Source organism: Palaemon carinicauda, chromosome 6, assembly GCF_036898095.1.
Source record: "Palaemon carinicauda isolate YSFRI2023 chromosome 6, ASM3689809v2, whole genome shotgun sequence".
NCBI classification, from domain to species: Eukaryota; Metazoa; Arthropoda; class Malacostraca; order Decapoda; family Palaemonidae; genus Palaemon; species Palaemon carinicauda.
This window is the reverse complement of record NC_090730.1, coordinates 150,584,804-150,601,715: the sequence shown is the minus strand read 5'-3', so window position 1 is coordinate 150,601,715 and position 16,912 is coordinate 150,584,804. Positions and strand designations below refer to the sequence as shown.

General features: G+C 38.7%; 1 protein-coding gene across 1 annotated transcript in view; it reads left to right on the top strand.

The window, feature by feature from the left end:
• Positions 1-16,912, top strand: part of LOC137642728 (CD109 antigen-like) — a 231,099-nt gene that overhangs the window by 153,961 nt on the left and 60,226 nt on the right. The window contains exons 9-16 of the mRNA XM_068375553.1: positions 1,360-1,587; positions 5,348-5,446; positions 6,119-6,225; positions 6,925-7,096; positions 8,077-8,277; positions 8,990-9,234; positions 9,842-9,981; positions 10,583-10,696. Of these exons, the coding sequence (XP_068231654.1) occupies positions 1,360-1,587; positions 5,348-5,446; positions 6,119-6,225; positions 6,925-7,096; positions 8,077-8,277; positions 8,990-9,234; positions 9,842-9,981; positions 10,583-10,696 (1,306 nt within the window). The remainder of the gene's footprint in view (positions 1-1,359; positions 1,588-5,347; positions 5,447-6,118; positions 6,226-6,924; positions 7,097-8,076; positions 8,278-8,989; positions 9,235-9,841; positions 9,982-10,582; positions 10,697-16,912) is intronic.

Below are 16,912 nucleotides of genomic sequence, written 5' to 3'. Positions count from 1 at the left end.
CCATATACCTTCAAGCTCTGTTAAATTATTTAAAATTAAATGATCGTTTCTATTATTTGATTATTGGATGCAAATATGCCTCCATGGAAAATCCTGCAATGACCGTGAAAAGTGTAATTTTACCATCAGTCTTCTTCTTGTTTCTTCGACATTATTAGTCCCACTGTATAGCAGTGTCGGCCGCTCTATTCAACTTTCCCCATCTATTTATATCCCTTGCATCTTCTTCCCTCAGTCCTACCCCACCCATATCCCTCCTCACCACATCCAGCCATCTGCTGTGCTAACGACCCACACTTCTCCCCATATCTTGTAACGTCCGCACCAATTGTCAAATAAAATGTTTTGTGCTTTTTGTCACTAGCGGTGATCAGAGATTTGATTTTTATCATTCCAACAGCCTCTCTATTCCGCCTATTGGAAACTTCCTTGATTTGCGATCTGTTGGACTGGGGTGCGAGACTCGCTCAAGCTCGATAGCTTCTTATAGTGCTTTTAACCTCACCATCCTTGTGAGCTATGGAGAAAGGGCCTAGGGGAGCCTGTAGGTCTACCTGCGGAGTTATCAGCAGCCATTACCTGACCCTCCCTAGTCCTGGCTTGGGTGGAGAGGGGCTTAAGAGCTGATCATATGTATAATGTATATGGTCAGTCTCTAGGGCGTTGTCCTGCTATGGCATCGTCACTGTCCCTTGCCTCTGCTATTCATGAGTTACCTTTAAACCTTTAATTGCCATGAGCGAAGTTCTTGATGGTGATCTCCCTTTTTAAGTGTTTCATCTCATATCTTTATTTTAGTTCTGTGACGTTAATATCATTTGCCGTTTCATGAGTCATTTGATGCCTTTTTTATTGAAACGCCATGGTAATATATTTTGAACATCGAAGATGTTACTTTCCATTTATTATAGTTTTTTAATTACATTACATGCAAAGGATTAACGCAGTTATTTTAAGACTTTCATCTTATTGAATACCACTAGTTTCAAATGCGCACTGCTCTTCCTTTTGTTTTATAAGAATTTATATTTTTACTAAAAAAAGATTTTAATGTTCACCTAAAGTTACCTAGATTTTTAGCCTATATGTTTTTAAATGACGTATCTAGTACTTGGGAAAATAGTCTGATTGTGACAAGTCTTAATCTATTCTTTTAAGTAGTAATGAAAAATATAGCCAACAATATTGAAGCTCCTGGTCCATAACACAACTAGAGAGAGAGAGAGAGAGAGAGAGAGAGAGAGAGAGAGAGAGAGAGAGAGAGAGAGAGAGAGAGAGAGAGAGATTTATAACTACAGCGTGCATTGCCATTAAATTGCAAAGCAAATTAATAATAACTATTTTTTCTTCTATCCACAGTTCAATGGCTTCCATCCCTTCCAGCTGCCATTGGCAGCCGTGCAAGCTGCTGCCGGCAACAATTTAAGCAATACAACTGTGCGGGTTTTGGCAGCCGTCGGGGATTACTTCGGGTGGAGAGTGCAGGAAGGCTGGGCCTTAGCAAGGCTGGTGGAGGAAAAGGCCAAAGTCACCTTCCTGGGAGATCAACCTTTCATCTTCCGACCCGGCATGCCGGCCACGTTCCATGTAAGTGCGTGTACAGTAGAGTACAGTAGGGTATAGTAATCGTAAGCGGGGTGTATAGGAGTATATGCATACTCTGTGAAAAGATGCCTACTGTATATCCAATGCTGTATTAACCCATGACAGGACCCCAAGGCTTCGACCTTCTTTAGGCCCCCCGACATCCCCCAAGCCTACCTCCTCCCCCCCCCGGCTTATTTTTTCGTACAATTTATTACAATATTATTAAAACTGAAGTAAATAATCCACAGTTTTCACTTTTAACACCAAAGAAATTGCAGGGGCCCGCTCTTGCTAGGCTTCTAGGCTTCAGCATAGTCAGCCTTATGGATAATGCGGCCCTTTCTTTATCATTTCAAAATTAATAATGTTTTTAATCGTTTTTATCTTTTAACAAGTGACTTTTTTTCAGTTTATACTATAAAGTATTTTTGCATAAAGATTCAATGACACCGGTAGCATATGTGCTCACATAATCATAGTTAAATGCCGGTATAGGAAACAAACACGAAAATCCTTACAAATTATTGTAAGAAAAATCTCTATTTAATGAGATTTTTTTTTTATTTTTTATTTAGTATTAAGTAATTTTCTCTTATCTGTTTGTTTGTATTAATGTGATGAATACCGATAGATACACTGATATACTTGCGAAAATAAAATATTATTTTGCCTTTATTTTAATATTTTGATAGAAATAATTGATTTAGTAAATTTTATTTTGAAGTGATTTTTGAGAAAAAAATGAGATTTCATTGGACGAGTACAAATTTTCTAAAAGTGTAACAATATCTGCGTTATTATTATTATTATTATTATTTTTTTTTTATCATCAATGTTTATGATGTGTTCCTTTAAATGAATACCCATATGTCTAGAAAATAAGGGAAAACATCCCGTATTATTCACGGTGCTATATGTGATTATCCTACTCATTTAAAAAATGCATTTTTTATTTTCCTATTTTCTTATAATCACTAAAACTGTTACACTTGTTTTCATAAATATATCCTCTCATTGACAATAAAAAAATTATGACAACCATTTTAATTTTTTTTTTTTTTTACATTTTTTTTTTTTTTTGCCATTTTTTCCCACTTTTACATTTATCCTTAGATTCTAGTCTATATTTTCCTTTATCTTGACTTTAATGGGACCTTTGGATACATTCGTCTTCAGATATGCGGTAGTGGATCACGTCTTAGCACTGTTACTAAATTCATAAGTAATCTATTATAAAGACTGTATATCGATAACCATTATAAAGACTATATATCGATAACCATTATAAAGACTACATATCGATAACCATTATAAAGACTATATATCAATAACCAACCGAGTGGTCAAACCAGTGTATAATCCCTAGTGCTCCTCGGGGTAAGAATCCTGGCCCATTCCTTTTTTTTTATATAGATTATATGCGCATGACTCGTGGTTTGGCCTTGAAAACAAGCTTGTTGCACAAGCAGATAATTGCCTTATCGTTCGTACGATACAGACACTTGAGTGTAGACTTGCGGTTCCCGAGTCTTACAACATGGTTATATTGAAAAATTCCTGACTTAAATCACTGGAAATTCGGTAACCAGAAAAAAATATTACTGTATTATATCTCTTACAGCATATATATTATTGTATCCCATATTCATTATCAGCATTTTTATATTGCAATTTAAATCCCGGTTTTAAGTATTATATAGCCTATGCCTCATTCATGACTATATGCTCAACCCCATCCAATAAAAATTCATGGCCACTGAAATTGGGGTTTCCCTTTAGACTTTAGAGAAAACAAAATCAAATGTATCTCCAGGTAGTTGTCTCGTAAAATAAAACATACATCCGTCGGGTATGGAATGATGCAGGCAGTGGAATTCATGTAATACACGGTAGGAATTTCTCAAGTGTCCTTTCGATCCTTAGTTGTCCCAAATTAGTGATCTACTTCACCTTCATTCCTTCTTTCATTAGAATTTTACTTCAGATTACACACACACACACACACACACTCTCTCTCTCTCTCTCTCTCTCTCTCTCTCTCTCTCTCTCTCTCTCTCTCTCTCTCTCTCTCTCTCTCTCTTGTACATTTCGTGTTTACTTCGGCAAGCTATCATATTAACAGTACAACAGCTTACCCAACAGAAAATATACGTTTTAGGTTTTCTATGACAATAGAAAACAAGAATTTAAGGCAGACCATTGCATTTTCTTTTTCTTGTTGGAAATTGCATCAGATTTGTTTTAAAGCTATTTTTTTTCTTTTAATCGTAATCATATATGGGTAGAAGTTTCCTAAAGTAATCAAGTTTGACTTGTTCCTTATAAACTTGTGTACATTGTGAGAACTGTCCCTGCTAACGATAATTTAAAAAAAAAAAAAAAAAAAGGTAATAAAGGTAAGTGTAGATGGTTCAAATCATATCTATGCCTGAAGGTACAGTTTCAGTAGATGAAAACACGAATAGTGGTAATATTTGTATTTATAGATATCACATTAATGAAAACTGTTTTGTTTTTTATCTATATACAAAAATGGACCAAGCAAGGGCAGTAGAAGTTGACTTCCATCCATTAATCAATGGAAGTGAAAAGTGCAAATATGTAGGCCATGGTGCAAGTTGAAAATGTTCTGTATAATGTTTCCTTGTTTTATCATTAATTTTGGTGTTTAGCTTTCCATCATGCTAAAGCATCTTTTTGATTTTCCTTATTAGATTTCCCATACACAATTGTTTCATGTGTTTGAAAAGATCGTAATTATTATGATCTCCATCGTAAATGTCGATAAATTGTGCCAATGTAGGCTCTTTTTGTCCATGAAGAGACAAATAAATTTACTTTGGCCTTGTCAAAGTAGATTAGGCAGTGGGCGATTGTAGCTTTCAAAAACACTGTGAAGGATGTCTCATTAAAGTTGCTATTGGTGGAAAAAAAAAAAAAAACTTAATCTTGCTCTTGCCCTGACAATTAAAGTACGCAGGTCTCACACAAAACTTGTCATTTGCTATGAAAAAGAAGAACAGGCACTTGCTCTTAAATGTCAATTAAGTTGGTCTTTTGCTTAAATAGGTTATTTTTTTATATAAAAAGTCCGAGGCAATCCTGTCAGCCTCGTTCATCTTAAATAAACGAAAAAGAAAATGTGTACTTTAGATTTCAGCGTAAACTTCTATGGAATGTCACGCCTTAATGCCATCTTTAAACTTATAGCAGAACACGATATTTTTACCTATATTTCTTTGCTTTTATATATTTTTTAATGTTGCGATCTACAGCTTCACTGTAAATTGTCATTGTCATATTGCCTTACACTTACATTACACATTGATTCCTTCTTCTATTATCTTATCTTGCTGTCTACATTTTTATTGAACTTTTACCTCATAGTAGATTACGAGATTATCCATCAGTTTAAAATTGCCTACACACACACACACACACACACACACACACACACACACACACACACACACGGTGGTCTTGAAATCTTAAAGACTATCAATAGGCCTATTACGTTTAATGACTTTTCACATTGATTTATTTGTTGTATATCTTGTCTTTCATTGTGTATATAAACATTTTGTTTTTTCGAAGAGCATGTTTGTTTATTTTTCAATATTATGTCTGTGTCTGTCTGTATATTATATATGTCTGTGCCACGTGCTTGACTATATGTAGACTATTTTTTTGTGTTTAATTTTTAAGTACTTAATATTTTTTAGGAATCTTTATTTTTTCTTATTGCAATCCCATTTTTCAGGTGATGGCGACCTATTCCGATAATCATCCATTGTCTGAAGAGGAGCTGGAATATGCTGAATTAAAAGTCGTCATTAGAAGTTCGGGGAAAACTTCAAAGGTTGGTAACGATCTCGTGCATTTCCATAGATAGTGAGACAAAAAGCTTTGATTGCTCATGATTTTTTCCATGGTTTTTTTTTTTTTTTTTTTTTTTTTTTTTTTTTTTTGGTTTTTTTTTTTTTTTTTTTCGTATGGGATTTGATGGTCGCAATTTTCTGTTCTAATTTAACCAGTTTTTGGTTTTATGTCCCAAGGAATTATTTATTTTTTTTATTTATTTTTTTCTATACAACATTTTTTCCCTTTTGCGTCAGTGTTTCTTTTGATGGTTTTATAACCTGGAATATTTTTCTATATGCCAAACACCACGGGATATTTCTATAATTTGATTGACTTTCTCTAGATTTGTATTTTAATTTCTAGACTACAATTACCTCTCTACTTCTCGAATTACCAATTTTTGTAGGTTTGGTTATTACTATAAGCTCCTAAGACATTAAAAACAAAAGACAAAAATCGTTTGAAGATAGGCCTCTTCATTTAGTTTTTACCTAAATAAAAGTCTTGTATTAAAACCTATGATTAAAATTGTTAGTAGGCCTAAATCGAGAAGTTATGAGGTCATTGTGGCATTAAAAATGCATCTCGGGTTACTTTTCCTAATTTCAATTAATCCATTTTTATCTATTTATACATGAAACATGAGAAACAATTATTTTGATACCTGCAGGTTGAAGAAATCTTGGTCCATGGAGCAAAGCTTATAGAAAACGGTGGTGTGGGTGAAGTTACCATTGACATCCCAGAGGAGACTGAAAATGTGAAAGCAGATGCCATGTAAGTATATGCTTCGTAGATGATAGTCGTTCAGGACGTTCAAAATTATTCCTATGATTTGCTGGGATCACTGGTTATAAAGCAAAAGAGAAAACCTCTCCCAGAAATCAGAAGTTTACTTTCTTTGATTTTAGTACAGTACCGGAGAAAATTTAATTCAAAATTCAATTCACCAGCAGGATCCGTGTGGAAAACATGAATAATCATAGCCTTCTCAGAGTCATTCACTCATTCATGTTGAAAAATATATTAATAACTTTCTTGTGAAGCTGGGCTGTATTCATGTGTTCTCATTAGTTCATCATGTTTTGGATATTTGTGTTTCTCATTTTCATTACCTATCATGGATTTTTTTTTTGTAGTTTATATACTTCACATTTTGTATAAAAATGTTTATAGGTTTAAATGCCACTCATAAATGGCAAAGGCAAGAGACAGTGACAATGCCCCAGCAGGACATTGCCCTAGAGAGTGACCATAGATACATATGGTCAGCACTGAAGCCCCCTATCCACCCAAACTAGGACCGGGGAGGATCAGGCAATGGCTGTTGATGACTCAGCAGGTAGACTATAGGCTCCCTCAAATCCCATCATTTGCTGAAAAGGATGGCAAGGTTTACAGACATAGTTGTACTGATCTATGCCAATTTCATTATAATAAATTATTTAAATGCATTTACAATTTCTTCAAAAACAGACTGACAACATCAAGTGGACTCACAGCTGCCGACACTCTGATAGGTGTCCTTCACCACTCGCCAAGGGATCGTCATCTTCTTATAGAGACCTCTACACCCGATGCTTCTCCCGGGCAGTTCATCACTCTTCATGTCAGGAATAACTTCTACACCAAGTACTTCAATTATATTGTGAGTATTGAAGTACTTTTTCTTTCCATAATTTTAAAATGAGTAATGTTTCTCGTTTTTTGTAGGTGATGAAACAAGGAAAGCAATTGTTCAAATTGTAATGCTTATATCAGGTCCTTTTGTTGAATTGTGTCATGATAAGCAAGTTCTATAGTTATGTTGTTAGCTGTGAAACAAATTATTGAATCATGTTCTATGTAATGGTGTAGGTCCTGAGATAAATCAAATTCGGTAATGTTGTGCATTCTCAAAAAAGAATAAAGTCTTTTATGGAACAAATTCCTTAGTTATGTTGTGAATGTTAAAACAAAATCCTCGATTAGTTTACAACTCTTGACACAAACCAGTCTTTAATTATGCTTTAATTTCACAAAGGGAATAAAGTTATTAGGTTATGATGTAAGTCTTATGATGATTCTCGTTCTTTTGTTTTATGCTGAAAGTCTTAAAAGAAATTTTGTTATTTGCTTATGATCTATGTCTTGAGATAGGTTGAGTTGTTCAATTATATTGTAAGAATCGTAGAAAGCAGTAAAATTGAAGTTAAAAATTTAAACTGAATATAGAAACATATGCCAATAATAATCATTCTTCTAATTAGATTGCAGTACAGTATTTTATTCATAACTACAGAAAGCAGTTTCAGTGAACTTTTGATATGCTGCAAGGAATTTTGTCAGTTGGAGGTTTTCATGTTGGAAAGTCCTGTTCTCAGAAATAATTAAGTTCATATGAAACTCCAATCAATGTGAAGCTGCAGGACATATTTCCTCTGCTACAAAGATTCTCCAACTTACATATCCTCAGAACTTTTTCTAACATCAGAGTTCAGTCCCATCATTTGCTTTCCCTCATAATTTTCTCATTTTTTTCTAGCTTTGGATGGATAAAAAATGCCAATAGTCCACTATATGGCCATTATATTGAAAATAAAATAAGTAAAGATTATATAATGTTGAACCGATAAATCCTTTCCTCAGATCATGTCCAAAGGAGTGGTGATCTACAGTGGCCGCCAGCCCATCTTGGACACCAGTGTACCTACTGTCACCACCTTCTCAGTACCAGCGTCTACTGAAATGGCACCGGCTGCTTACATAGTGGCATGGGTCGTGGCACAAGATGGGCAGTTGGTTGCTCACGGGGTAGCTGTGCCTGTCAATCCGCTAGGACGTCATCAGGTAGAGCAATATAAACCACATTGATGCCTGCATGTGACATATATCTTTTGAATTCCTATAAAATAAAGCAAAAGTTTTTTACTGATCTTCAGTTGCTGATTCTCATCCTAATTTGTTGGACAGGAACTTACTGTCTATTAAATTTCTTATTCCTGATCTAGATATTAATCTCTGGTACCGTCGTTCAATTAGTTCGTTATGCATAGTGCATAAGATTTTTCACAATTCTGATCATCCTTTACATTCAGAACTTCCCTGACAGTTCCATCCTGTTTGTAATACTAGGAAGGCAGTTCATTCTAATAGTCAGGCCTTCTCCATCATGAGGCTCAATACTACACAGTATTCTAGAAGCTTTATTCCAGGTGTAACCAAGTTGTGGAATGATCTTCCTAATCGGGTAGTTGAATTGGTAGAACTTTAAAATTTAAAAGTTACAGCAAATGTTTTTATGTTGAACAGGCTTACATAAATCCTTATACTGTATACAGTATATATATATGTATATATATATATATATATATATATATATATATATATATATATATATATATATATATATATATATGTGTGTGTGTGTGTGTGTGTATGTATGTATAATTATAGTACATGCATACATAAATCCATACATATATCACAGCTTTGTAACTGGTTACATCAGGTTTTACTTAAAACTTTGTACTTCTTAACCATAATGGTTTTGTTGATACAGGTGGGCATTCGCTGGAATGAGCACAAAGACCACTCAGGAGGATCTGTCGAAATGAAGATGCTGGGTGAGCTTGGGTCATTCTTTGCTGTGTCAGCAGTCTGGGAGGAAACCCACAAGATGGAATCCGGACACGATCTAACCGAGGTTCGGGTTCTGCAGCATATGATGGAACTCGAGAAAAATGATACTATCTTTGATGGAATCCAGAACTTTACGATGCCACACCTGAGACGTGCTTTCACCAGGTATTTTGCTTACTGGTGTTATTGTAAAATATCCTTCATTTTTTCAAGATTGTTTAAGGTTTTCCTTTTTATTTATTTTAGGTGCAAACTAACCCGTCATCTTCATTTTCCATTTCTCTGGAGAAATATGTAATTTGCATCTTAATGAAGTTATGAAAATTATTTCTAAATTGTGAACTTTACTTATCTAACAAAAAGTTATTTCTCTGACGAAATATTTAATATGTATGGTAATGAAGTTATGGAAATTATTTATGAATTGTGAAATATACTTATCTAAAAACAAGTTATTATTCTGATAGAATATTTAATATGCAAGTTAATGAAATATGGAAATTATATCTAGTTTGTGAAATATACTGATATAAAAAGAAATTTTTAGTTATCATAATTAAAGGAGAAATTAAAACATATGATTTTTAATAGTTATCATCATGTTAAGTTAAATAATGACACAATTGTTCAATGTCATTCTTCATCTAAAAATTTATGTCTTGAAAAACATTAATTCTTCCCCATTACATCTCTTATCACTTCAGGTGGCGATGATCTCTACCGACTTAGATTGGCCGAGAAGCTCCTACTTAATGTTACTAAATTTCCGCAGATCACGTGACGGTGCAGGCTCCACTGTCTCCTTCTTCCCAACCAACATGGTTGGACCTGATGCCCCTTCCACTTTCAACTTCAGTAATCTGGTTGTTTTAACGGATGCCGACCTATTCTACCATCCGCACCATGCCTCTAGTGAGTAATGCTTAGCAGAATAATCAATAATTGGTTTATGATATTTTGTTTTATCATTTTCCTTCATGGCCTATAAATGACTGACAGAATTTAAGATTTGTTTTAAATTTTCTTCACAATTCCCTTAAATGGTTAAAGGGTGAATGTCATGAGTAGTCTTTGTCTTTTTTAGCAATATTGCCGAGTATGTTGATGATACATAGCTTACCCCTCAAAAGCTAAAATCTTTTGATCTTCAATAAAGATTAGTTTAACCTTTTCAATCTCAACCCAAACAAAGAAAATTTATCACACAAGCCCAAAGCCCTGTTTTGGTATTTTTTTCTACTTATCTTAGAACAAAAATAGTACTGCTTAAAATTTAAAATATTTAGTATCATAGAGGTAAATAAATTTACTTTACATTGATACATAGTTTTAGTAATCTTATAAAAATGATTTTATTTGTTTAAATGATTAATGGCAGAAAAATACTGGATGTAAAGTACTGTACAACATGTGGAGCTCAGGGGAGTAAAAATTGCTGGACGTAGAATACATCTTATGTGATTTAAAGGGTAAAATACTGTTAGTAAGTATTCTCCTATTTTTGATTCCACAGGTTCTCCTGACTGCAATGAGCAGTATCTTCGTTGTCTCACAGGAGGATGTTACTCTTACACAGAACGATGTGATGGAGTTTACCAGTGTTCTGATCATTCTGATGAATCTGGTTGTAAGTAATCAAAAATATCAAAATTTTCTTATGTAGGGCAATGCAATACCTTTTTGTCTTACATTTTTTTAATTTTGAACATATTTTGTATTATATATTTAATGGATAGTAATCAAATGCACTTGCTTTAGAGCATGTGAATTTCATATATATACTGTGTATATATATATATATATATATATATATATATATATATATATATATATATATATATATATATATATATATATATATATGTATATATATATACCTGTATATATATATATATATATATATATATATATATATATATAGTATATATTTTTCAATATTAAACTTACCCGATAATCATGTAGCTGTCAACTCCGTTGCCCGACAGAATTCTATGGAGGGATACGCCAGCTATCACAATACTAGAAGGGGGTGTATTTACCAGCGCCACCTGTGGCCAGGTACTCAAGTACTTCTTGTTGACACCTCCTCAATTATTCCTCTGTCGTGCTTCCGGCAAGACGTTCTGGGATACGCTTATGTTCTTGGAGTATTTTCACGACTTTGGTGAAGTATTTCTCTTTGATTTCGGCTGTCGCTTTACTGGAAACTTCTATATTAGCTTAGTTAGCTTTTGGAATTAATTTGATTAATTTTGGTGACGAGAGAGTATGAACTCTCGTTCACTTTTCAATGGCCGACCCTTCCCTTAGACGGAAGTGTTGGTGTCTAAGAGAGTATAGACTCTCTTTCTTAATTTTGCTTAACAAAAGTTATAGATTTATTTTATATCTCTCCGCCTCTTATAGGCCTCTTCGATTAACTTCCTTTTATTATAAACTCATTAAAATTAATTTTTATATTTGTTTATATTCGACCTTCCTAATAGTAGGCGGTCTTTTACCGAAGTTAATAAACTTTGAGCCCGTCATTTCGGTTTTACCTGTTAACATATTATGCTATTTCCGCCACAGAGTTTGAAAGATTTTCTTTGACAGTCTCGTACTGTTTTCAAAGCTGAACTAACGTTTTGTTTTGTCTCTGCAGTTGTTGACGTTCAGAACGTTCAACTTGCACTCTATCGTTACGATAGAGAAAGAATGTTCACGGTTTCACGTTGCAGTAAGAGTAACCGTGTCTAGCGTTTTGTTCATTCTTTCTTAACTTAATGGTTTTGATCCTAATAAAGGAACTTTTCAGTTTTTTTCCTTTAACAATAATATGTTTTAACGATATATATGATTGGGCTCTTCTCTCAGGTTCTAAGTCAAGAGAGAGAGAGAGAGAGAGAGAGATAGAGACGGAGGGAGAAAGAGGATAAACGTTTCATTCAAGCCTGCCAGGCGTACGAGTAACGTCGTTATCGTTTTTTGCTCTTCTCCCTAGTCTCTTTAGGGGAAGAAACTAAACGTTTCTAGAGTGATCTAGTGTTTAGTCTCTTTCCAACCACTGAATTATCTTTCATTAGATTTTTCTGTTACATTGTAATTCTGTTTTCGCAATTACTAACTTTGAGAAAGGATAGAATTGCGTATTTCAGGTACAAACCACTTAAAGTTTCGAGTTCAGTGAAATAAGTGCAAACAGAAATCAAAGTGATAAGTGATTAGTGCGTGAGGGTACTTTTGTGCGCGCCAGTCGTCCTCCCAGTCCGGGACCTCTTGCAAGCTCCCAAGCCCAGGGGAGAAGCAATGTCGAAGGGCATAAGGGTTCAGCAGGCCTTGATCGGCGCACAGAAGTATTCTCGGTGGTTGTGGGCGTGTCTTACCGAGACCGTCACTCCCACCCGCAGACGATTGAGCCCTTATTTTGCTCGTCTGCAGAAGAGATTAGGGGAGAAAATAAAGGCAGAGTAACGCTGGTCTCAGGTCTCAAGACTTCTTAAACGTTAAGTCCAGACCTATGCCAGACGTACGAAGTTAAAGTTCACAACCCGAATGCAGTCATTGGGTTAGCTCTGACTCTCCTCAGTCATCAGTTGATTACACTCCACCTAAGAGGAGTAAGGTTCTGCCACAACAGATCTCTGCTGTTAAGGCTTTACCTCAGCAGAACTTAGTGTCTGCCGACCCCAAGTTAACTCTACTGCAGTCCATACAGTCACAACTTTCGGTCTTGATGCGTGAGTGTCGGGCTGAGAGTGTTGCACCTCCTCCTCCGCCTACACTCCCTCCACCTGTTCTCGCTCCGCCTGTGCTCGCCCAGCCTGCACCTGCTCCGCCTGGTCGCAGCACCATCTGCCAGGCGTACGATGTTGTGAACTCTACTACAGTCCATGCAAGCACAGCTTTCGGACTTGATGAGTGAGTGTCGGGCTGAGAGTGTTGCTCCTCCGCCTCCGCCTACACTCCCTCCTCCTACACTCGCTCCGCCTGATCACAGTACCATCTGCCAGGCGTACGATGTTGTGGACTCTACTACAGTCCATGCAAGCACAGCTTTCGGACTTGATGAGTGAGTGTCGGGCTGAGAGTGTTGCTCCTCCGCCTCCGCCTACACTCCCTCCTCCTACACTCGCTCCGCCTGATCACAGTACCATCTGCCAGGCGTATGATGTTGTGGACTCTACTACAGTCCATGCAAGCACAGCTTTCGGACTTGATGCGTGAGTGTCGGGCTGAGAGTGTTGCTCCTCCGCCTCCGCCTACACTCCCTCCACCTACACTCGCTCCGCCTGATCGCAGTACCACCTGCCAGCAGTTCCACCTGCCAGGCGTACGATGTTGAGACACGTGCTGAGTTTGCTGTTCCCTGTGGTGTTCAGCCTCCGCCTTTCTTAAGGCAACCTTTACATTGGGATCAGGAGGATTATACCTCTCTTCCTCCGCCTCCACTTGCTGCTCCACCAGTGATGCAACACTCGGTTGAGGTACAACAACCTTTCCCGTCCATGAGTCAGTTTCCTCAGCTCTTGCTGCAGCGAGCTCAACCCTCCATAAGGCAAGCACCACAACACCTTAGCCTTGCGCCTCAGGAGCCTCAGCTTGCGAGACATTTACCTTGTTCTGCGCAGCCTCTTCCTCATCGCGCTCCGCTCACACCACAGGAACTGGAACTTGCTACTCCGCTTCCGCCAACCGCTCAGCAAGCGCAACCCTTGGGTTCAACCACTCATGCTAGGAGTCAGCCTCCTCCACCCATGCGCCTTCCTTCTGCTTGTCTTTTATTCAGCCTTTGCAGACTGAGCCTCAGGTGTTCCCTCATCGGAGTCTTGAAGAGGAAACCACACTATTGTTGTTCCAGCTCGTTCTGACTCTGCTGTTCAGCATACCATGGTTTAAACCCCATGCAAGCATGCATAAAGCACTCTAGCACTGGTCATGGAATTTCTGAGAAATGTTAAACGCCATGCACACGCTCTGCTTTCCTTTCAGCAGGCTCTGCTTACAGCAGGCTCTGCTTACTACATGCTCAGCATTCAGCATGCTCTGCATTCAGCATGCTCTGCATACAACATGCTCTGCATACAGCATGCTCTGCATTCAGCATGCTCTGCATACAACATGCTCTACATACAGCATGCTCTGCATACAGCATACTCTGCATACATCATGCTCTGCATACCTTACCGCATGCTTCTCAACACATCTTGGGTTGTTGCCAACTCACTAGACTGTCAAGCAGTTTCATAACGTTGCCTTCTAGTCTGCTGCTTTGCACCAGTGAACCCTCACTCAGAGAACTTAGCTTTTCTAGGATAAGGTCCCTGTAGATGAGAAAGTTCTTTTCTCCCTCCTTCTGATATTCCCTTGAGGACTCTGTCATTTGGAGGGAGCCTTTAGCTGCATAACCTCTTATGGACTTTTATTTAAGCATAACATGCTTACAGGGAAGGTAATGGTTACACTTCAGCCGCTAATCCCGTCTGTTACCACACCTGCTCCCATAGACCTTGAGCTGTGTTGCATGACATGCAGTCCAAGCTTAGTCCTTGTTAGAGGATTTTTTGTTTACGGAGTCAATGTGTCACGGGGAAGACGTTCAACAACCAACAGAAGGGACTTGTTGTGACGCAGAGCGGCAACCTCAGCAACCCGTTAAGGAGTTGTCTGTACGACCCAGACAGTCTAGACAGATTCGGGTTGTCACTGTACTTCCTCGCTTGCCCATGATTGACAGTTTACAGACTGTGCAGCAGTATCATGATCTTGTGTCCGGCTCCGTCAGACGACTGGCTTTTAAGAGCTCCCTCAAGTCGTCGCTGTCTGGAGATTTTCAAATGGACTATGGATCTGACCAAGGAACTGGGCCTCCTGGTCAATTTTGAGGAGTCTCAGCTCGTTCCATCCCAGACCATTGTCTCCTTGGGTATGGATCTTCAGAGTCGAGCTTTTCGGACTTGTCCGTCGGCCCCAAGGATCTTCCAAGCCCTAGAATGCATCCAGAGCATGCTGAGAAGGAACCGATGCTTAGTCAGGCAGTGGATGAGTCTAACAGGGACACTTTCATCGCTGGCCCTGTTCATCGAGTTAGGGAGACTCCACCTCCGCCCCCTTCAGTATCATCTAGCTGCTCACTGGATAAAGGACATGACGCTAGAGACGGGCTCAGTTCCTGTTTCCGAAGAGATGAGGTCTACTCTAACGTGGTGGAAGAACAGCATTCTTCTCAAGGAAGGTCTACCTTTGGCTGTTCAGACCTCCGACCACCGTCTCTTCTCGGACGCATCGGACACGGGGTGGGGTGCGACACTGGACGGACAGGAATGCTCGGGAACATGGAATCAGGAGCAAAGGACACTTCACATCTATTGCAAGGAGTGGTTGGCAGTTCATTTGGCCTTGATAAACTTCAAGTCCCTCCAGCTTAACAAGGTGGTGGAGGTGAACTCCGACTACACCACAGCCTTGGCTTACATCTCCAAGCAGGGAGGGACTCATTCGAGGAAGTTGTTCGAGATCGCAAGGGACCTCCTCATTTGGTCAAAAGATCGAAAGCTCACGCTGGTAACGAGGCTCATTCAGGGCGATATGAATGTCATGGCAGATCGCCTCAGCCGGAAGGGTCAGGTCTTCCCCACAGAGTGGACCCTTCACAAGAATGTTTGCAGCAGACTTTGGGCCCTGTGGGGTCAGCCAACCATAGATCTATTCGCTACCTCGATGACCAAGAGGCTCCTCTTGTATTGTTCTCCGATTCCAGACCCAGCAGCAGTTCGCGTGGATGCCTTTCTGCTGGATTGGTCCCATCTCAACCTGTATGCATTCCCGCCGTTCAAGATTGTCAACAGGGTACTTCAGAAGTTCGCCTCTCACAAAGGGACACGGCTGACGTTGGTTGCTCCCCTCTGGCCCGCGAGAGAATGGTTCACTGAGGTACTGCAATGGCTGGTCGACGTTCCCAGGACTCTTCCTCCTAGAGTGGACCTTCTGCGTCAACCTCACGTAAAGAAGGTACACCCAACCTCCACGCTCTTCGTCTGACTGCCTTCAGACTATCGAAAGACTCTCAAGAGCTAGAGGCTTTTCGAAGGAGGCAGCCAGAGCGATTGCCAGAGCAAGGACGACATCCACTCTCAGAGTCTATCAGTCTTAATGGGAAGTCTTCCGAAGCTGGTGCAAGGCCAATGCAGTTTTCCTCAACCAGTACCAATGTAACCCAGATTGCTGACTTCCTGTTACATCTAAGGAACGTAAGATCCCTATCAGCTCCTACGATCAAGGGTTACAGAAGTTTGTTGGCAGCGGTTTTCCGCCACAGAGGCTTGGATCTTTCCTCCAACAAAGATCTACAGGACCTCCTTAGGTCTTTTGAGACCTCAAAGGAACGTCGGTTGTCCACTCCAGGCTGGAATCTAGACGTGGTCCTAAGGTTCCTAATGTCATCAGGATTTGAACCGCTCCAATCAGCCTCTTTTAAGGACCTCACATTAAAAACTCTTTTCCTCGTGTGCTTAGCAACAGGTAAAAGAGTAAGTGAGATCCACGCCTTCAGCAGGAACATAGGTTTCACATCTGAAACGGCTACATGTTCCTTGCAGCTCGGTTTTTTGGCTAAAAACGAGCTTCCTTCCCGTCCTTGGCCTAAGTCGTTCGAGATCCCAAGCCTGTCCAACATGGTGGGGAACGAACTGGAGAGAGTACTTTGCCCAGTTAGAGCTCTTAAGTACTATCTAAGAAGGTCAAAACCATTACGAGGACAATCAGAAGCCTTATGGTGTGCTATCAAGAAGCCTTCTCTACCAATGTCTAAGAACTCAGTTTCTTACTACATCAGGCTTCTGATTAGAGAAGCAAATTCTCATCT